Source organism: Giraffa tippelskirchi, chromosome 2, assembly GCF_054371585.1.
Source record: "Giraffa tippelskirchi isolate mGirTip1 chromosome 2, T2T-mGirTip1v1.2.pri, whole genome shotgun sequence".
NCBI lineage: Eukaryota > Metazoa > Chordata > Mammalia > Artiodactyla > Giraffidae > Giraffa > Giraffa tippelskirchi.
This window is the reverse complement of record NC_137276.1, coordinates 234,295,600-234,317,910: the sequence shown is the minus strand read 5'-3', so window position 1 is coordinate 234,317,910 and position 22,311 is coordinate 234,295,600. Positions and strand designations below refer to the sequence as shown.

At 50.4% G+C, this 22,311-nt stretch overlaps 1 protein-coding gene across 3 annotated transcripts in view; it reads left to right on the top strand.

Moving 5' to 3' along the window:
• RFTN1 (raftlin, lipid raft linker 1) overlaps window positions 1–22,311 on the top strand; it is a 219,685-nt gene that overhangs the window by 163,980 nt on the left and 33,394 nt on the right. For all 3 annotated transcript variants that reach the window (XM_081573281.1, XM_081573282.1, XM_081573283.1), the window contains 2 exons: window positions 1,922–2,125; window positions 12,939–13,054. In XM_081573281.1, coding sequence (XP_081429407.1) covers window positions 1,922–2,125; window positions 12,939–13,054 — 320 coding nt within the window. The remainder of the gene's footprint in view (window positions 1–1,921; window positions 2,126–12,938; window positions 13,055–22,311) is intronic.

Sequence of the window (22,311 nt, the reverse complement as noted above, 5' to 3'; positions counted from 1 at the left end):
TGGTTGTTGAAGAGCCGGGTGGCCATTTGTGAAGACGGGGTCCCCTCCCTAATTGATTCTAGCCCCTGGATCGCTCGACACGGCCTGCCCGTCGGCTTCACTGCTGCTGACAGCAAAGTCGTTGGCCCAGAATTGCTGCCTGCGGTCTCTGCTGGCGCTCGCGCAGGTGGAGCTGTAGAAAGACTCCCTTTGTCCCAGAATACAGTCGTCCTGTGAGATAATTTGAGATGGCTGCGTGGAGAAACTTTTTTGTCGTGAAAATTGCCTTACCATTTGCTCCCGTTTGTGGCAAATGGTAAGGGTTTCCCTTATGGTTGTGAAGCTTCGTTTCCTGTTTAAACACACTTATCTAGATAAAGGAAAGTGGGTCCATTTTCACAGGTAATGTATTTGGAGCCTGGAAAACTGGGAAATAAATATGGAATGCAGCGTCTCAGAATGTGGGGTCCGGGCAAGGAGTCTCCTGCAGGGAGTGTGTGGGTGTCCTTTGTCCTTTTTGCTAATGTCAGTCATTGTTTATGACCTTTAGAATATTTCTTTGGAAGAAGGGTGGGGATTTTCTTATTATCTGAATGGATATTTTTGGAAACCAAAGCATGTTCCTGAGTAGCCTGTGTAAGCAAGCTTTTCAAGCAGGGTGAACTCTTGATTGCTTGACTAAATGAGTAACACAAAAATAGACCTTCAGACTTAGATTGAAATTCCAGGTATTTGCTTCCGGAGGCTGATGCTGCTCGCTCGTGGCCGGCCGCACGTAGGGCTGGAGGCAAGGGTCAGCTGCCGAGTTTTAAAGAGCCCAGCCATAAAGGAAGGCCCGGGAAGCTACGCCTCACTCTCAGGGCCTGTGTGGCTGTTGGAGCAACCTTACCACACCAGGCAGGAGCCCTCACTTACTGGAATGTATTTATTTTTACATTTCAATGATGTATTTTTGATGTACTTGATTAAATATTATGCATTCGGCCCCAGGAAACACCACTGCAGTTTATAAATAGTGAATTCAGGGAGGTGCAGAGTTCCTGGAATTACGGCAGAATTTTTTTTATGTGCCTCTGTGCATTTCCTTTAAAAAAAGATCAGCTCTTACCCCAAAACATGTCTGCTTTTTCTTCTAAAATACATCTTTGTATGAATTTCTAGAAATGTCTACTATGTCCTTTCAAACACCTAAACCATACAAACTAATCCTAGCTAACAGCTGTTCATCATGTGTCATATTCAGAACCAGGTCCTGTTGACTAAAAAGTGCACAGCGTGAGAGTTGCGAGTCAAGTTTTATTGGGGACTCAGCCTGGGTGACATTCCCGGTAGCCCTGAAAAACAGCTCCAGAGAGGGAGAGGGAGAGGTCGGTGTTACATATGATTTTCGTGTCACACATTTTGGTAGAAGCTTGCTGCTAGCCACAAGGAGCAGATGTCACCAGTAACGATTTTAGCCCTTTTCTCGATTTGAGGAGATGCAAGAATTAGGCTCATAAAATGTTCTCTTGAAAATATCTGTCTAAAGGCTTAAGCTGCCAGTTTTTCGCAGAGCACAGAGTACCCCCTCCTGATCTCCGCTCTGAATGGCTCTCAGGGGGTGTTGACGGCCCCTGGCTGCAGTGGCCGATCCACTCTGACTGGCTCTCGGGGTGTCGAAGGCCCCTGGCTGTGGTGGCCAAGGACTGCATCCTCGTGGTCGCAGATGACAGGTGCCAGTTTTCTGCCGGCGGCCCCGTAGGACTCAGCCTTCGGGATCCCTGTTGCTTTCGAGGCTCCCTAGCATGCTGCTCAGGTTTTCCTGTGAGGCAGCGTGCAGCCTAGGAGAACGCTGGCCTTTATATCATGTCTGCAGGATCCTGTTAGATCGCATCAGGCCTGATACGGCAGCCTGTCACTGTTTGACCTCCTGTCTCCCCGTTCTCTTTACGAATCCCTGCAGAGGTGGAGATCTTCGCCCTTTTCAACAGACCGAGGAGTCATCAGAAGGGCCGGCAGTACTACCCCGTCACCATTCCCCTCCGGGTCTCCAAGAACGGCCCGACGGTCAGCGGTCTGGACGCCAACTGGCTGGAGCACATGAGCGACCACTTCCGGAAGGGCGGCGTCCTGGTGAACGCGGTCTCCTCGCTTGGCTTGGTCCACGGTAAGGACCACATCCTCCCCACCCCAATCAAATGGCCCTCCTGAACTCTGCTTCTCACGCCTGTCATCTCAGCCTGCCTTCAGACCACCACCCCCCCCCAATTCAGAAAGTTCCGTGGGTTTGATTTCAGTTCACACATCTGGAGGAAGTCGCCCACAAAGCTCACACCCACGCCTACCCAGCCCCTCCAGGAGTCGGCCAGGTCTATTCTAACACGAAGAGAAGGGGAGGGGCAGCTTCTTGTTTCATCATGGTGGCCTCCATCGGGGTTGCTTTTAAAGGCTTTTAAAGAGATTATTCCTGGGGGTTGTTAATTACCCCCTAGGACCCTGCCGCTCTGAAAGTGCAGATTGTTTGTAGACACCATTACAGTTTGAAGTAACAGTAGCAGCACCTTGGAATTAACGGCAGAGGCGTGAACGGAACAGCTGGGTTTCTGCAAACCCCATCGGGGTGCACGCTGCGCCTGGGTCTCACAGCGCCCAGCGGCCCTGCCGCTGACGGGCTCTCTCTGGGGGTTGCTGCTCAGGCTGCGCTATTGGTGTCAGCGCCTCTGAGGCAGAGAGGGAGCTTGCCCCAAATGGGTAAATGTGTCACGCGAAGAAGGAGTTTTCAAGCTAACATGAAGGTGGGTTGAGTCGCTAGGGTGCATGGAAACCCGGAGACCATCTGGGGCGTGGGGCCAGCTTGCCATCACGTGTGGATCCTGAGGGCTGCCAGTCAGCAGGATTCTTGAGCAAGTGAGATGTAAAGTAACACCGAATCCATTGATCCCAGTGAAACCTGGCAGGGGGCACCAACATTGAGCAGTTTTCTCTCTAAAAATGAGCAAAGTCAGGAACAGAGGTTGGATTCTGTATTACTTGGAAACCTTGAGCTGCTAGCAAACAGCCTTGGAAGAGGCACCGGTCTTAATTCTGAGTGTCCATGCATGCAGTCATCCAAAACCTTAAGAACGTTGTACATACGAGCCAGTCTTGTCCAGTGCAAGTCCTTTGTCACTGTCTAAATAGCAATATCTAATGGTAACGAGTTCACGTCGTAGCAGCAGACATTGCATAGTGTCGTGGGCCACGCCCACTTGTGCATGGAAGCAGGACATGAGATAGGAGATGAGTGGGCCAGTGGGACTTGCCGTGTGGGTGAAGGTGCTCTGTATCTGTGCCACCAGCCAGGAGTGGCCACTGACCACTGAAGATGTGGCAAGTAAGACTGAGAAACTTAATTTTTAATTTATGTAATTTTTATTAATTTCCATTTCAGTAGCCATATGCGGTTCTCAGCTAGTGTAATGGACAGTGCAATTCTAAAGCGTATTTTCTTTCTTTTTTAAATAACTATTTATTTGTTGTCGCTGCGCTGGGTCTTCGTTGCTCCATGCAGGCTCTTTCTAGTTGCAACAGGCAGAGGCTGCTCTCTAGTTGGGCTTCTCTGGGTGTGTGGGCTTCTCTTGTTACAGAGCGCGGGCTCCAGGGTACACGGGCGCCGGTCTCTGTGGCTCGCGGGCGCCGGTTGTTGTGGGCTTCAATCATTGTGGCACGCGGGCGCTGGTCGCTGTGGCTCGTGGGCTTAGTTGCCCCACAGCACGTGGAATCTTCCCGGACCACGGATGGAACCTGAGTTCCCTGCCTTGGCAGGCGGATTCTTAACCGCTGGACCACCAAGGAAGCCCTAGAGTATTTTTCATTAATACAGCTAAGGAAGAGCCAGTTCCGTTCCCTGGCGACAAGGTCAGTAAACTCCCTGTGCGCCAAGAGGGCTTCCCTGGGCACTGGCAGAGTTCCTGGAAGCTGGGGGCTGTGCTGGCTGGTTGGAGATGCACCATTCGACCCCAGGGCTCATGCTCAGAGCAGACGGTTACAGCCTCGTTCACTGGCGTTGGAGGGCCTGGCGGGGACCCTTTGCCTCCTGCTTCTGCAGGAACACCCTGTCACGCCTCTCCAGGCATGCAGTGACGGCTCCTTTTAGCTCCTCCTGGGCCCAGAGAGGCGCTCTGTGGCTGCGCGTGGTTTTAAGTCTCCGCCTGGGAAACCGAGGGTTAGCTGTACCAGCATCTTAAAGATGGGCAGGGAGGTGTGGGGGCCAGGAGCTGCCCAGGCCGCCACTGGTCCTGCTCCACCCTTGAGGGAACTGGGACTTCAAAGAGGAGGTTTTCTCTTTGGCCCTTTGCCTGTCAGGGGTGAGCCAAGCCCCGAGAGAAGACATCTTGAACACAAAAGTCTGTGCACCCCTTCAGTGTCCGGCTGGCTGTGGAGCTTCAGCTGTCTAGACTGCGTTTTCACCTCCACTCCTCCCCTCCCCTCATTCTCCAGCCTTTAGTCCAGAAACACAGACAGTGCATGCAGTCTTTCTTCACATCTGACTTGAGTATTGGAAATGCCGTTATATCCTCTGTTGGCTTCAGCTGCATGAAATCCAGCCTTTCTGCCTTGAAGACAGAACATGAAATTTCCTCTGGCACATGAGCAGGAAGCCTTGTGCTGAGCCCGCGGGGTCTGCACAGCAGGGCTGCCCTCGAGTCCAGCTCCCCCTGCTGCGTGTCCCTGTCCCGGGAATGCCTGCAGACTCCTCACATCAAAATGAATCTAGACCCACTCAGCATTCCGTCAGGCTTTCTTCCTGACCTTTCTGATGGGGTAGGGGGTGACCTGGCAGCTAAACTTACCGGGTGAGGAAGTTTCTGCTCTGGAAAAGCCCAAGCTTTCTGTTGGCCAGGGAGGAAATACGTTCTTTGCCCAGAATTAAAAAAAAAAAAAAAGCAAGCTAATCATCATTATAAAAGGAACCTATTTCTAGTAGGATAATTAGTGTTCTTACAAATAAACCTGGCAGAGCCGGGAGCACGTCTTTAAGCTATTCGCCATCTGGGAAAAAAAAAAAAAAAACACCAGTCTTCTGAACTGGGTATTTGTACTTCAAAATATTTTCCACAAAGTTATACAATGCCTGAGAACTTTGTCCCATAAATTAGGTGATGTTCGGCTCAAAGAATCTGGCTCAGTTCAATTCAGTCACTCAGTTGTGTCAGACTCTTTGCGACCCCATGGACTGTAGCACGCCAGGCCTCCCTGTCCATCACCAACTCCCGGAGTTTACTCAAACTCATGTCCATTGAGTCGGTGATGCCATCCAACCATCTCATCCTCTGTCGTCCCCTTCTCCTCTTGCCCTTAATCTTTCCCAGCATCAAGGTCTTTTCCAATGAGTTCTTCGAATCAGGTGGCCAAAGGATTGGAGTTTCAGCTTCAACATCAGTCCTTCCAAGAATACCCAGGACTGATCTCCTTTAGGATGGACTGGTTGGATCTCCTTGGAGTCCAAGGGACTCTCAAGAGTCTTCTCCAACACCACAGTTCAAAAGCATCAATTCTTCAGCGCTCAGCTTTCTTTATGGTCCAACTCTCACATCCATACATGACCACTGGAAAAACCACAGCCTTGACTAGATAGACCTTTGTTGGCAAAGTGATGTCTCTGCTTTTTAATGTTCTGTCTAGGTTGGTCATACCTTTCCTTCCAAGGAGTAAGCATCTTCTAATTTCATGGCTGCAGTCACCATCTGCAGTGATTTTGGAGCCCAGAAAAATAGTCAGCCAAATAGTCAGCCACTGTTTCCACTGTTTCCCCATCTATCTGCCATGAAGTGATGGGACCAGATGCCATGATCTTAGTTTTCTGAATGTTGAGCTTTAAGCCAACTTTTTTACTCTCCTCTTTCACTTTCATCAAGAGGCTCTTTAGTTCTTGTTCACTTTCTGCCATAAGTGTGGTGTCATCTGCATATCTGAGGTTATTGATATTTCTCCCAGCAATCTTGATTCCAGCTTGTGCTTCTTCCAGCCCGGTGTTTCTCATGATGTACTCTGCATATAAGTTAAATAAGCAGGGTGACAATATACAGCCTTGACGTACTCCTTTTCCTATTTGGAACCGGTCTGTTGTTCCATGTCCAGTTCTAACTGTTGCTTCCTGACCTGCATACAGGTTTCTCAAGGGCAGGGCAGGTGGTCTGGTATTCCCATCTCTTTCAGAATTTTCCACAGTTTATTGTGATTCACACCAGAAGTCTGGGGTAGGGAGACCTGCCCAGAGTTGTTTCCCACCAAGGGCTCCCAGGCCTGCAGAGCCTCTGCCGCCCTCAGCGGGGGAGGCGCCGCCGCCGCTGTCCTTGCCCGGCCGCCGCCGCCGCCTCCCTTCGTCCCCAGCCCTGGCCTTGCTCTGTGTCCCTCTCGCCATCCCCTTGGCCTTGCCCGTGGCCCCGTCCCGGCCCTCCCCTTTCTCCTCCCTGACCCCTGGCGCTCACTCCCCTCGGCCTCCTCGCCCTGCCCTCGCCCTCTCGCCCTCTCGCCCTCTCGCCCTCGCCCTCACGCTCACCCCGCCTTCTGCCTCTGGCGGCGGCATCTCTGTGTAGCCTGTATGTACTTGTCTGCCATCGTTTCTAAAGTGTCGTTTGTAGCACGTTGTCCAAACCAGATTCCAGTCCAGCCACAAGTACCACGTTCGGTGACCACATCCTCAGTTCTCTTTGACCTGAAAGAGTTGTTCTTCAGGACCCCACCTTTCAAATCCACCCAGCCCCCCAGCGTGTCCTGCATTCTGGGCTTGTCCAGCCAGTGCCCCGTGGTGGTCTCTTATCTGTCCCGCCTCTATCGCCTGTAAACTGGAATTTAGTTCTAAGACCTTGATAGATGAAGCACTTAGGATAGGACACATTCCGGATGCTGTTGTGTTTGATGAGCTGTGTCTCATCGGGTAACACGTGGTACCTGGACCCCCTGCCTTCCCTGCCTCTTTGAAGTTTAGGTTTTCCTTAAGACTCTGATGCCCCAGCTTCATGTCATCCAAATAACATTTGGTATTTAGACCACATTTTTGATGCCTAGAATAAGCCAGATTGCCTTATATTTGCAAAATACATATGTAAAAAACATGTGCATATGCCAAATAAAATATACATAAGGACACATATTGTAGGCAGACATATTTTTTTACCTTTTTATTTTGCATTGGAGTGTAGCTGATGAACACTGTTGTGATAGGTTCAGGTGAACAGCGAAGGGACTCAGCCATACATAGACATGAGCCATTCTCCCCTAACCTCCTCTCCCGTCCAGGTAGAGGCAGACATATTTGCAAGTCCTTGGCCAGGACTTCCTATGCTTCTTCGCGTTCCAGTGTCTATACCCTATGCTCTGTATGCAGAAAGCAACCAGTGAAGGTTTTCAGGTGCTGCTCAGTAATTCTGGGTGCTGAGGGGAGCCGGTGTTGGGATGTGCCTCCCCAGGGCCCCGCAGACTGGGGGAGCAGGGGAGGGTGAGGTTGCAGTGCCTTCACAGCCACTCCCTTGGCCGGCCACAGCCTCCAGGCATGTTGGCTTCGTGTTTGCAGGCGTGGCTTCTATTTCAGATGAGCTGCTGAATAAAGCAAAGGGTTTCACTAAGATTTCACTTAGGCTATGAATGCATTTTCTCCTCTATCCATGGCATGTCTTTAAGTAAACTTTTTCCTGCAGTATAGCCCACAGACAGACACCTACACAGATCCTGAGCTCAGTGGGTTTTCACAAGGTGAGTGCACCTGTGTGACCAGCCCCAGATCAACAAACAGAGCATCGCAAACCATCAGAGTCTCTCTCACGGCCTCATAGTGCCTCTCCCCAAGGGCGACGGCAAGGCTGGTTGGAAGCGTCACGGATGGCCGTGAACTTCGTATGGGTGGAGCCTGCCCTTCTTGTGTTTGGCTTCTTCCCATCATTCTCCTTGTGAGATTCATCCCCAGTTTTACACATCATTTGGATCATTTTTTCTCACTGCTGTATGCTATCCCTTGTGTTGATAGATACAGCTTGTCCATTTATAAGCATGTTTTTGGTCTTTCTTTGCCCCCTGTGGGAAAGGATGGCCTCTGCACAGAAGCTGTAAGGCCATCTCACTGCAGCTCCACTGAAATACACCCAAAACATGAAGGTGGGGAGCACCTCGTGATCAGAGCACAGCTGCTCCATGAGACCGGGCTCTGAGGCTGTCCATCGCCCACCACCGGCTGGAGCACAGCCCTGGCACACAGCCCTCGTGGTAGCAAAATAAAGTATCTATCAGCTCTTGAAAGAACAAAGGCTTTGGAATCAAACAAACTACGTTTGGGTCGAGATTGGCCCTTGTGTGCACTTGAACGTGGACATATGACTTCAGTCCTGTAGCTTCCTTCCATGTTCTCACCACTCAAAGGGAAGCATAAGCTTTGCAGGACTGGGGAGAAGATTGAATGAGAAGCCATGAATGTGCCCGGCAAAGGGTCTCTTAGCTGGCATGCACCAAATCAGGGCACTTCCTCCCCATCCGGTCATCTGGTCAGACACAACTCACATCTGACCCTTACTGGCAGTGAAGCGGGGTTCCGCCTCCTCTGGCTTATTCACTGCTTCCAACAGGGACTGCAGGGAGGGAAGGCAGGCAGGTTGAGAGCAGCAGTGAGGGCTGGAGAAGCAAGAGAGGTGTGATACAGGGGTGGCACGCACCATTGCCCAAATTGGTTGATTCCATTTGCAGTGGGGTTGCGTAGCCATATAACCCAGGCAGGTAGGGCTGTGCGGTTGGTACAGGCCACTCCTGGAACTAAGGTGGTCCCATGACTGCCATGCTGGGAGGGAGAAAGGATGTCAGGGGCCAAGGGCATCTGGGATGCCAGCAACACCAGTATGGGTAATTAAGACCCTCTTAGCCTATTATTGGGTTGGCTCGAAAGTTTGTTCAGATTTTTCCATAAGATGTTACAGACAAAGCAAATGAATTTGGGGGCCAACCCAATAAAAGGAGAACAGTGACATCGTCTAGTAGACCATACATCAGCCAGTTGTCACTACGGGTGCATTTCAGGCTGGCCTTGGCAGAGGACGGGCACCTAGGGTGGGCTGAAGGGTAGCTTGCTTGACGGGGTCTTCATGTCCCAGAGGCTGCAGAGGATGAGCAGTTTCCTCATAGCATTTACCTCTTGGGGGGACAGGGCGAGTCTCCTTCCCCCCATCCTTCTTGTATGTCATAAGCTTGGGAAGTGAAGGTGGCCTTTTGCCCAAAGACCGGCATCAAATATTTATACAATGCCAGGGCAGATAGCTTTCTGTGCACAGTAGGGAAGCATCTTTACTTTAATAAAAAATGCAGTGATAATGGAGTGTTTTCCATCGATGGAGGGTGAGTTAACCTTTTTGCGGGGGGAGCCTCGCTCTGAGAGAGACCTTTTAATCCCAGCTCGGAGCACGCGACAGCGAGGCTGAGCTGAGAAGGTGATGGAGAGACGGGCGGTGGATGAGGCCGTCAAAACAAGGGGCTCTTTAAAAGCCCGGCTGTCTGCTCTCTGAGATTCATTGACTTTTCTGCTGTTACAGATGACCAGATTTTGACAGCCACTCTGAACCTGCTGGGTAGTTAAGTGGGTGAATCAGCATCTGGATTCAGAGCAGAGCAGTGGGCTGAGAGGTGGCACTGAATGAGGAGGATGGTGGACAAGGACGCCTCTTGTCCCTGCTTCCTGCCCCCAAGCCTGGACCACACAGACCTCCCCGCTGTGGGCGAAGGAGGGGAGGCCAGGCAGGGGTTAGGAGAGCAAGTCCCCTTCGCCCTGTGGACCTCAGCTGTGTCCCGCTGGGCATTCTAGTACTCAGAGGGCGCTGGGCACATTTAAAGGACTTGCAGGCTTACCAGTGAGGAGATCTGTAGGTGGAGACTTTGAAAACTGGGTATAATATATTTTGTTAGGAGCCTTGTAAGCATGTGTGCTGTGTTGATATAGTACTGAAGGATGAGTGAGTATCTTCCGGCCCCAAGCATCCCCAGGTCAGGACTTGGGAAAGCTTTATTCACGAGGGTTCCATAGGGTGTCCCTACAGTGGCAGGGTCTTCCGCTGGATCTGTATTGCCCAAAACTTAAAAAGTGAGCCAGACTGTTGCCCATGCTTGTCCTGGACCCCAGAAGACTTATAATATGGTTCAGCCGAAGAGCAGTTCTGTTCTTTGTTGCTCACCTTAGTAAAACGTATCTTAGAAGGGCATTGGACTTGGGATGAACTTTTCAGCAGAGAGAATGAGAGAAATAAGGTTAGTGGTTTTGCTAAGGCTAGTTGATAACAGACGATCGGTATAGGAAGGAAAATTAAAAGCAGAGCACGGTACTGATTAACCCACAGGGATCTTATGGGAAATGGAGTATTGTTTTGTCTGGTGGGAATAATATAAAAGGCCACCATGCTGCAGGAATTCCCCTCAGAGCCATGGTTTGTTCAGTTGGTCAGGCCCCTGTCTCATTCTGGAATAATCAGGAGACCAGGTATTCCTGGTCTCGAATTTCTGAAGTTTTGATTGAGCCTTGTAATGGTCAGTTATTGCCACGATGATGCTGTGTAACACACCACTCCAAAGTGCCCATATTTGCATGTTGGCTGTAGCAGCTTCGTTGAGGCAGCTGGGCCCGCTCTCAGGTCTGAGGGTCAGCGGATCTAGGCTGTGCCCCACTGGGGCAGGTGAGCTGGGACATCTGAGCTGTGGCAGAGACGTGCAATCAAGTTCAGCCGTGCCTGTGTTTCACAAGCCCCTGCTTGCATCCCATCTGCTGAAATCGCACTGGCCAAGCAGGTCACCTGGGTCAGCCCCTGGATGGCTGGCCTCCTCCCCACCACCAAGTTGCATTGCTCCTGACTTTCTTCTCGGGATTCTGCTGCCCATCTGGTCCCTGGTGGCCCCTCATTCACTCTGCAGTCCTATTCAGTTTCTCCCTTGAACTCTCAAAGCCCCTGTACCCATGCGGCTTGCTTGCAGTTAGCTCATATCTCTACTCAAAGTGGAGGGTCCTACTCTGAGCACTTGGGTCATAAACAGCCGCACCATTACCTCCACCTCCACACACCTCCTCCCCTAGCCCACTTTGTATTCTCATTGCATTTACCTCCTTGGACGTTATGTCATCATCTCCCTGCCCCAGGGCAGGGGAAAGCTTCATGGGAGCAGGGTCTTCATTTATCACCGATGACCTCAAGGGCACCTGGCACATAGTAGGTGCTCAGAATAGACTGAAGGAGGCAGGGTCTCGAGTGAAAGAGGATGGACTTTTGTCTTTCAGGCTTTTGAGACCTTGCTAAGTTGTTCTCTGGGAAGATTGTGCAGTTAAAATTCCCTTCAGTGCTGGAAGCTTTTTCTGTATCATAAAGAGTGGTAAGCGGAGCCATCTTTTTGTTCCTTATTTTGTTGTTGCAAATAAGATGCATGTTTCTCATCCTGATGGCTTTTTTGGTTTTGCTTGTGAGGTCTGTTCGAAGTCAGGCGCTGAAGGTCACTGTGTGTTTCCGTCTGTCTGTCTTCTTGTGACTGCTGGACAGAGCAGGCAGTTCCTGAACTCCACTGTGGCTTGGGGCTTTCTGGATTTGTCCCCCTTCCCTTCCGGATGAAGAAGAGATCACATTCTTGTGTGAATTGCCCTTTAAAGGAATTGTCCTTTATACCATTAAACATTTTTTATGTCCGTTGCCATAACCAAACACCGTGGACTGGGGGGCTTGAGCAATAGACATTTATTTTCTCATGGTTCAGGAGGCTGCACATCCATGGTCAGGGGGCTGGCAAGTTCTGTTTCTGGTGAGGTCTCCTTTCCTGACTGGCAGACAGCAACCTCTGGGTCCTCCTATAGCCCTTCCTCTGCAGAAGGCTGGGAGGGGGTGGGGGGCGCTCTGGTGTCTCTTCCTCTAAGGACTCCAGTCCTGCTGGACTAGGGCCCACCCTTATGACGTCACTGAACCTTAACTACCCCCGGAAAAGATCTGTCTCCAAATATAGTCTCTTTAGAGGTCAGAGCTTCAACGTCTGAGTTGAGAGTGCGGTTGGGGATGGAGTTCAGTCCGGGAGAGTGTGACGGAGCAGTGACCTTGTACAATACTGACCGGCAGGAACTCTGTGTCCCTCCTCCCCTTTCACGGCTAAGAGAACAGGCCCCTGAAAGGGTCCTTTTCCTTTTCCAGCACAGCACGGGCCCAGCCACCTGCTCCTGAGTCCATTCCTCTGTTCCACACAGCCCATCTGAACGGACCCAGGGCGTTTAGGAGCCACTTACTAAACGCACCTCCTTGAAGGTCCGCAGGGGCGAGGACCCTGGGTGTATTTTTCTTGACACTCTCATCGCCTGAGGCAGTTCTGAATCGTGTCGTACGTGTGATGTAGGTTTGATGAATTGTACAGAACTCAGAACCTTACCACTGATATGCCCAAGGAAACGTTTTCCGTGGTAAATCATTTGGAAAAAGTCCCCGTTTCCCCAAATTTCACCTCCTGACCGGAGCGTCCTGTGTTCGGCGTGCACGTTTCACAGTTGTCAGGGACCCAGCGCCTGCGGACCTGGTCTGCGAGCCCAGTGCTGCCGTGTTACAGCCAGCCCCTCTTCCAAACAATCCCTCTCCCCTCCGTATAGTTTTCTCCTAAAAATTGTCCCTGAATGACTGCGTTTTCCCCCCCGAATCCGTTCTCCCCAATGCTTCCTGATGCTGGAGCCTGAAAAGAAAGGTAAACGCGTGAAATCAAATGGTGATTGCTAACAATGAGATTTGGGCTCATAAAATCAAGGATATTATTCAAAACTGCGAGGTAAATGAGTCTCATTCATTCTGATGGGGCTAGACTCTACGGCTGTGTGTGCCTTCTTTAATTAACATGCTGAAAAGATGTTCTGATTGGGATTATTAATGAATGCAGTGAACATTTTCGCTGCTTGTGAGGCTTCTGCCACAGACGGTTTACAGCAACCACCCCCCACCCCGCTTTTTCTTTCTCTGCAGATTCCTTGCACGACTTGACAGATGGAGTCTTCATCTTTGAAGCTGTTTCCACAGAAGACAGCAGAACCACGCAGGGCTATGATGCTATTGTAGTTGAACAATGGACGGTTCTGGACGTAAGTGTGGGGTTTGGCTGTGATGCTTTTTTGTTTGGGCCGTGGTGGTTTTATCCGCTTGCTCCTGTGAGCGAGGCTGCCGCTGGACGGCAGGTGGACCTGTGGACACTGCCAGGACCCCTGTTGTCATGGGGGCCCCTCCTGTGCTCCCCAAGGTGGGGGACGGGCCCCCACTTTTCCATTTTGGTAGAAAAAACACATCGTGTGTGCCAGACCACTGGGTAGAAAAGATTCTTCTTCACTCATCTGAAAAGTCCAAGTGACGTAAACGAGGTAGAGGCGTGGTTTGTGGGCCCCGTAATAATGAGAGCGTCATCATCATTGGAGCTTGACCCTCTGAGCCCCCTCTGACGGGAGCCTCAGAAGTTTATACACCAGAGCAAGTGTATATGGGCCTGTGCTCTTAACCTTCTCAGTGAGTCTATGAGTGAGTGCTGTGATGGCTCCCATTTTACAGATGAGGAAACTGAGGCACAGAGCGGTTAGCTCCCTGGCCCATTAAGTGCTGAAGGATGGCTTTGGCATGTTGACCTGAAAGGCCACCAAATCTGGGCTGTGGTCAGAGGAATTCCTCAAGCTGTGTTCTGCTGGGATTTGGGAAGAGCTGGTATATTTCTGAGGTTTGCTGGTGTGGATTTTAAAGCTGTGAAACCGTGGACTTTTTAGACCCGTCTCTTGTCCACCCTGCATCTGGGGTGTTTGAAGCTAGGGGACTGATGTCTGAATGCTCTGAAGTCACCTTGGAAGCACAGAGGGTTGGTGGGCTGAGGGGGGCCCCGCCGTACGGGACCACCTGTGCGACAGACGAGGATGCGGCTCTCTGTGCAGTGAGGGCACGGGGACCTGCCAGCCCTGTGCCAGCCGGCGGCCAGCCCCCGGGCACCATTGCTCCCAGCCTTGCAGCCTGCAGCCGTTCTGAGCAGAGCTGCTGGGGGTGGCCTGCCTCTGAGCCAAGATGGGCAGAAACTGCTTGCAGGTGTGGCAGAACAGGGTCCACGGAAAAGCTGTGATGATCAGAAATGGGAATTCCAGCATTGCAGCAACCAGGCCATTCGGGTTGGGGACCGAGAGTCCCATGGACGTAGGTAGAGAGGAAGGTTGAGGAGGTGGGTGGTGACCTGGTCTGCCGCCCGGCTCCACCAGGGACCGCCACCTGACCTGGGTCCCCGTGGGCCTCCGTGCCCCTGACTAGAAACGGGGTGCCGAGGAAGTGGGACTCTAGAGAATGCAGAGTCCAGTGTCGGCAGTTCCTGTCCCCGCCCTCCCCGTGGGGACCCTAGACTTCCTCGACTGTGAGATGGCGTCTGTTCACCCAGCCTGCCTCCAGGGGTGGGTGCAGGCTCTGGGCGGTGGGACGGAGCGGGCCGCAAGTGGGCAATCTCAAGGACCATGCAGACGGGGGCCCCAGCTGGCCACCTGCCCACATGTGCTGCAGCACTCACTGGGACACCAGGGCTGTATCAGCAAGTGAGGCGTGGCTACCCCAGGAACACGTGTGTGATTTTGCACGTGCACGATTGGCGGCAGCGCCGTGGGGACCCGTGTCAGATCCCTTGTTCTCCGCACATGGAAATGGCTATTAAAGGTGGACTTTGTGGTTTCCTCAGGAAAGATGGCTAGATGGCAATGATCCAGAACTGTCTAGGAAAGTGGTTCTCAGAGTGTGGTCCCGGGGTCAGCAGCGGCAGCAGCCCTTGATGAGGTGTTAGAGACTCAGATGCTCGGGGCCCACCCTGGACCCAGCGAATCAAAGCCCTGGGGGTGGGCCCAGTCACCTGGGTTTTTTTGGCTTCCCTGGTAGCTGAGCTGGTAAAGAATCCACCTGCAGTGCAGGAGACCCTGGTTTAATTCCTGGGTTGGGAAGATCCTCTGGAGAAGGGATAGGCTAGCTGCTCCAGTATTCCTGGGCTTCCCTGGTGGCTCAGCTGGTAAAGAATCTGCCTGCAATGTGGGAGACCCTGGTTCAATTCCTGGGTCGGGAAGATCTGCTGGAGAAGGGATAAGCTAGCTGCTCCAGTATTCTTGGACTTCCCTGGTGGCACAGATGATAAAGAATCTGCCTACAATGCAGGAGACCTGAGTTCGAGGTCTGGGAAGATCCCCTGGAGGAGAGCGTGGCAACCCACTCCAGTATTCTTACCTGGAAAATCCCCATGGACAGGGGAGCCTGGGGTCGCAAAAAGTCAGACATGACTGAGCGACTAGGAGCACACAGCAGGCCTGGCCTTGGGCCTCCCAGGTGGCACTGATGGTAAAGAACACATATGCCAGGGCAGGAGATGTAAGAGATACAGACTCGATCCCTGGGTCGGGAAGATCCCCTGGAGGAGGGTGTGGCAGCCCACTCTGGTATTCGTGCCTGGAGAATTCCACAGACAGAGGAGCCTGGCGGGCTGCAGTCCATGGGGTCAGACAGAGTCGCACACGCCTGAAGTGCCTTAGCGCGCAGGCATACCAGGTCTTAGCTGTGGGATGTGGGATCTAGTTCCCTGACCAGGGGTTGAATGCAGTCCTCTGCTTTGGGAGCACGGACTCTTAGCCACTGGACCATCAGGGAAGTCCCGCCGTTAGAGTCTTGATAAGCCCTCGAAGTGATTCTGAAGCTCACTCAGTTCTAAAGAACCAGTGTCTGAAAGAACAGTACAGACACTACTTTCTCCAGACGTCTGTGGTAATGTGATATTTGATGCAAAGGGTGATGGGAAAAGCACCCCAACGATTCATCTTTCTTCAGCGTCTGCAGTATTGAAATTTCAAAATGTGACCTTGATGTGTACCTGGAGGGAAAGCGTATAGTCTGAAATCTGCAGGAGGGGGATATGGTTATAAACTAAAGTAAGGACACGGTTGTCTTTTCTTCCCCCTTATCAATTTTTAAAATTATTATTATTTTGATTGAAGTATAGTTGAATTACAATGTCATGTTAGTTTCAGGTGTAGAGCAAAGTGATTCAGTTTTATGTGTATATATATATTCTATATACTTTATATATATTTTTCATATTCCTTTCCTTTATGGGCATACAGAACATAGTTCTCTGTTCTCACAGTTGGTCCTTGTTAGTCCCAAACCCCTAATTTATCCTTCTTCCCTCCCCTTTGGTAACCATGCTTGTTTTCTACGTCTGTGGGTCTATTTTTGTTTTGTATATAAATTTATTTGTATCTTTTTAAAGATTCCACATATAAGTGATATCACATTTTTCTTTGGCTTACTTCAGTTAGTATGATAATCTCTAGGTCCAGCCATGTTGCTGCAGATGGCATTATTTCATCTTTTTTATGACTGGGTAATATTCCCCTGTATATACATGCCACATCTTCTTCATCCATTCATCTGTCAATGGATGTTCACCTTTGTTTTCCAAGGCACTCAGAATTTGCTTCTTGAATTGCGCCAAAGGGTAGACCAGTGTTTCTCAAAATAGGGCTTGTATCAGAATCACCTGGAGAGCTTTTTCAGACAAACATCCAGACTCCCGCCGGGAGTTCTCCGCTTCGGCCACTGTGAGAGTCCACCCCCGCCTGCAGGTGTCACAGCACAGCAGGGTCCGGTCAGGTGGACTTGCCTCTGACCCAGCAGTCGGAAGAGCTGTCAGACCCTCGCCGCAGCCCCAGGCGGCTCCGGCCCTGCACACGTGTATGGGTGTGCGGGCACCATCCAGCTCCCTGACCTCCAACCTCCAGGCCCGGCCACTTCCTCTCCTCCCCACCCTTTCAGCCTCTGGGGAGGACCTTTCTGTTCAAGCCTGGGCAGGGCCCCCTTGGCTGGAGGCTGACCCTGCTTGTCTGGCAGCCACTGTCTGTGGGGAGCTCCCAGGGCTCTAACCGCAGAACCTCTGAGCAGCTCTTTCTCTTAGAGCTGGGACTGGCTTGTCCTTATCCGGCCCCTTTACTCCTGGACACGCTAATTCCTCAAACCCTGGGTTCAGGCATGCCGTTCTAATTCAGCCACGTCTTCTTCCTGGCCTTCCTGTCTCTCTCCCTCTACACACACATGCACGCGCACGCGCGCACACACACACACACACACACACACACACACACACTGGCCTTCCTGTCTCTCTCCCTCTACACACACATGCGTGCACACACACACACACACACACACACACGCACTGTCTTAAGAAAACCCACCTGGCTCATCACAGCTCTGCCTGGCCTTCCTGTCTCTCTCCCTCTACACACACATGCACGCACGTGTGCGCACACACACACACACACACACACACACACACACACACACACTGTCTTTAAGAAAACCCACCTGGCTCATCACAGCTCTGCAGACAGTGTAATATGCTGGAAAGAGAATGTGGATTCTAGAATCGCACCCGGGGAGGCATCCTGCTCTTTTACTTCCTGCCGTCTGAGTGTGAAAAGGAAACCACCCCCTTGCCTACTTTTCCACTTTTCACTTATACGAATGAAGACACCAGTAACCACGTCTCGAAGTCATGAGAATGAAAGGAGATAAAGTATTTAAAAGTGGTGAATGTCTATAGTGAGTAAATAGGGCTTTCTTTTATCAATCACCTGGGATCATCAGTTAGAAAGCTCCTCTGCCTGTTGTGCTAACCTTGTCCTAAAGGCACAGAGGAGGCTGGACTAGGGAACGTGTGGAGTCAATTGCAAATATAATAATTGCGTTTGTCTCAGTTGGAAACCTACGGCCTAAGATTAAAGGCAGTTGTGAATGGGATGAAAGTCCATCCATAGGGCATTTATAATGTGTGTTTTCTTTATGTTCCTTGAGCTTACTTAATTTACAGTCTGGACTGTGAGCAGAGAGGGTAATTCTTCGAAAGGAAAGGGAGACGGCGCACAGACAGATAGGAGAAGAGGCAGAGACGCGCGGTGGTCTCCCCTGTCGCACATCCTTCAGCCTGCCCGCCCGTCAGAGCCACGGGACCAGGCGCTCAGGAGCCGCGGAGCGTCCTCCAGGCACACCCGTCTCTCCTGCAGCGCCTTCGAGCTTCTTGTGGACTTGCCACCAGAACTGCACAGAACACAGGAGGACAGCACCGTGAACTGATGCAGCTGCTGTGGGAGCTGGGGGGTTAACTGAAAAAATCAACGCAAAGGAGCCGAAGAATATTACATTCAGAGGGAAGGGTTGGGAGTTTCGGACTGCAGACGCAAACTAGTCTGTATAGGGTGGATAAGCAGCAAGATGCTACCATAGAGCACAGGGAATTAGATTCAATATCCTGTGATAAACCACAATGGAAAAGAGTATGAAAAGGAATATATATATGTATAACTGAGTCACTTTGCTAGACAGCAGAAATTAGCGCAACATTGTAAATCAACTCTAACGCAGTTTTTAAAAAAGAAAAAATCATATTCACATCTTATACAGTTTAGCATAAAATATGTAAGTACCTATCCATGTGCCAGCCTTTTTGAGTTTTGCGTCTGCTGGTTAGAATTCTGCTTCACCCTTCTTTTATAAACCAAAGTGTGCTATAGCCCAGAGCCAGTGGTAGTGTCTTTAAAGCACAGCAAAGGGCTCTGACTGCAGAATCCTTCTGTTTTCATGATTTTTTTCCTGGTCTTTTCCAGCTCCATGCCCCCTTCCCACCCACCCCCCACCGACAGTGGCCACAGTTGTTATTTTTTAAGCAGCTGGCCTTTGTTAGGTCTCTTCAAAGCGTTCTACCTAGTTTTCCTAGAAACAACTTCCGTTGCACTTCCTATCTATTTTAAATAATTTAAATTAAGACATGGAGCTGTGGTAACGGCTCTGACTGACCTGAACGGGTGTGGGAACACAGAAGACTTACCCTGGAGGTGCTCACCTGTGCAGCATCTGGGATCTGAAGGGCCTCGTGCAGAGCAGCCTGCCTCCTGGGCTTCTCGTGCAGCTGGAGATGGGATGGGCTTCGGGGTCCCCCATTCCGTTCAGTTCAGTGGCTCAGTCATGTCCGACTCTTTGTGACCCCATGGACTGCAGCACGCCAGGCCTCCCTGTCCATCACCAACTCCCGGAGTTTACCCAAACCCATGTCCATTGAGTCGGTGATGCCATCCAACCATCTCATCCTCTGTCGTCCCCTTCTCCTCCTGCCCTCAGTCTTTCCCAGCATCAGGGTGTTTTCCAATGAGTCAACTTTTCGCATCAGGTGGTCAAAGTATTGGAGTTTTAGCTTCAACATCAGTCCTAATGAACACCCAGGACTGATTTCCTTTAGGATGGACTGGTTGGATCTCCTTGCAGTCTAAGGGACTCTCAAGAGTCTTCTCCAGCACCACAGTTCAAAAGCATCCACTCTTCGGCGCTCAGCTTTCTTTATGGTCCAACTCTCACATCCGTCCATGACCACTGGGACTCCCCCGTTACAGCCTATGACCCCCTGTAGGTTTCATCCCGGGAGGCGCTGTCGTCAGCAGTCTCTCCGCCCTCTACCTGTAGGTTCGATCTGCTGTTGAATTGCCTCCATGGCCTCTCCTCCCTTTGGTTTCTGCCCTTTTTTCCAGTCTGCTGAGACATTTGTGATCGTGATAGTATCATCCTACATCTGGGGGATCTTCCCAGCTCTGGCTTCTCTGAGCCTTTCCTGTGTCAGGTTGCTCCCGCCTGCCTGGACTCAAGCAGACTGGATGGAGGCCTCAGCCCTTTGGCATGCTGCGGGAACCTCTCCTCTAGGCCCTCAGGCGACCCCAACCCCGTCTGCAGAGGTTTAAGATGGCCCTGTCATTCCACCCAACAGTCCCCGTCTTGTCCCTGAAGGACTCAGGAGAGGCTTGATAAGAGCCATTTCTGTAACTGGAACCACTCTGGGGTACCCTCCACCCCCACTGTATGTCCCCCTGTTCTGCATGGACTTCTGCGAGCTTCTGGGGGCCCATCTCCTGATTCCATGGGCTCCCAACCATCTCTGTAATAGTCCACACTGGGATTTGCCAGGGAGTAACATCAATGTCTGCAGTATCTAGAATTCACCACCTTCTGCTTCGACAAGGACGCCAGTATTTGTCCTTTTAAAACCATCTGGCTTTTTTTTTCACTGCCACAGTTTCTCCAAGATAATTATTTTGGTTCTGAGATCATAGCCTTTAGTGCCAACAACAGCAGATCTCGGCCTTGTTTCTGTGATTCGGGAGATTTTCCTGTGGATGATCACTGCTGTGGACGGACCAGGCCTGCCCTCCCAGGCGGCAGTTCCACCGCGTCCCACCCAGAGCAAACCACGGCTCAGAGGAGTCTGCCGGTGGCTGGGTAAATGAGACATCTATCCTCCCGGCTTTCCCTTTGATCAACTTCCTCACTTCCACCTTTGATAGTGACATGCCAGTGTGTGCTGAGCACTGGTTCCTTAAAATGGAATTCTTCTTGGCTTGATGAATTTTAAATTCATCGTTTAAAAAATTGAGGTTGCTCTGGAAGGCAGGTTGCCAACCTGTGTGAAAAGTTTTCAATGCCCACCCCTACCCATGATTTGTGACATCCACATGTCACGTCCGTCTCTTTTGGAAAAACAGACATTTGTTCACATGAAGGCAGATAGATACCAGGACATAGTTTCAGCATCATTAGTAACAGGAAACAGGAAATAAGGTGCATTGTCCATCAGTAGGGGAATGGGTAAATAGTGGATGGTGCCTCCTTACTGTGCATGCAGTCATTCTGTGCCAACTGACACGGAAGGAACTCCGGGAGATGCTGGTCACTGAGGGGACAAGTTGCAGGTTAACTGCGATGGTCACTTCTATGTGGCACCCTGGTCGGGCTGGGGTGCCCAGTGTTTGGGTCCAACACCGATGTAGATGTTGCAGTGGAGGTGTACGATTAACGTTCAGATGAGTAGACTCTAAGTAGGTGATAAACCCTCCATAATGTGAGTAGCCCTCATCCAGTCAGTTCAGGACCTCAAGAGCAGGCCTGCCCCGCAGAGCTGGACTTGCCAGCCCCCGAGCCATACAAGCCAATTCCTCTAAATCAGTCTCTCTGTCTCTCTCTGTCTCATCTGTCTGTCTGTCTAAAAGTCTGTCTCAGTTCTCTGCCTGTTCTACTGGTCCTGTCTCTCAGGAGAACCCTGACCAATACAGAGATACCCTCACCAATGTGATACATTTAATGCGGAAAAAAGCTTCACAAAATAATGTGATGCATATTCTGTGGGAGTATGCGTGTGCAGAGAAAGGCCTGGAAGGACTGCCATCAAGCTGGTGGTTACATATAACTTGAAATGGAAGGGCAGAAGGTGGCTTTATCTGTAATAGTTGAAATTTTATGTATAGAATTATTCATTTACTTGAGGAATCAAAAACTTGTTTTTAGAAGATAGCTAGTTCTGTATCCCCGTAGTCTTTCTTCTCTGAGGCTTTGAGAGAAAGAGAGTGAAGTCGCTCAGTCGTGTATGACTCTTTGCAACCCCATGGACTGTAGCCCGCCAGGCTCCTCTGTCCATGGGATTTTTCAGGCAAGAATCCTGGAGTGGGTTGTCATTTCCTTCTCCAAGGGATATTCCCAACCCAGGGATCGAACTCAGGTCTCCTGCATTGCAGGCAGACTCCTTACCATCTCAGCCACCAGAGGAGTGGGTAAGGTGTGTTTAACTGTATTTATTGAACCATTTTATACACCTGAGGCTTTAGGTATATTTATTTTCTCCTTGTGGAAAAGAAAGTAAAATAGGAATTGAGTAATTCCACTTCCCATTGTCTTACATGTATTTTTTTCTTGTACAGCTTCTTGTTTTGAACAGAATTTTTTATTTAAGTAGATTTACAAGGTTTCAGGTATATGCAAAGTGGTTCAATTATATATGTTATATTCTTTTTCAGATTCTTTTCCATTGTAATTCACTACAAGATAATGAATATAGTTCCCTGTGCTATGGAGAAGGACCTTGTTGTTTATCTGTTTTATATACAGTAATGTGCATCTGCTAATTCCAAACTCCTAATTTTTCCCTCTCTCCCTTTCCCGTATGGTAGCCATAAGTTTGTTTTCTATGTCTGTGAACATATTTCTGTTTTGTAAATAGCTTCATTTGTACCATTTTTTAGAGTCCACATATAAGTGATATCATATGATATTGTCTGACTTCACTTGGTATAATAATTTTTATGTCCATTCGTGCCACTGCAAACAGCATTATTTCCTTCTTTTTTATGGCTGAGTAGTGTTCCATTGGGCTTCTCTGGTGACTCAGTGATAAAAAATACGCCCGCCAATGCAGGAGATGCGAGTCGAGTTCAGTCCCTAGGTTGGAAAGATCCCCTGGAGAAGGACGTGCCAACCCACTCCA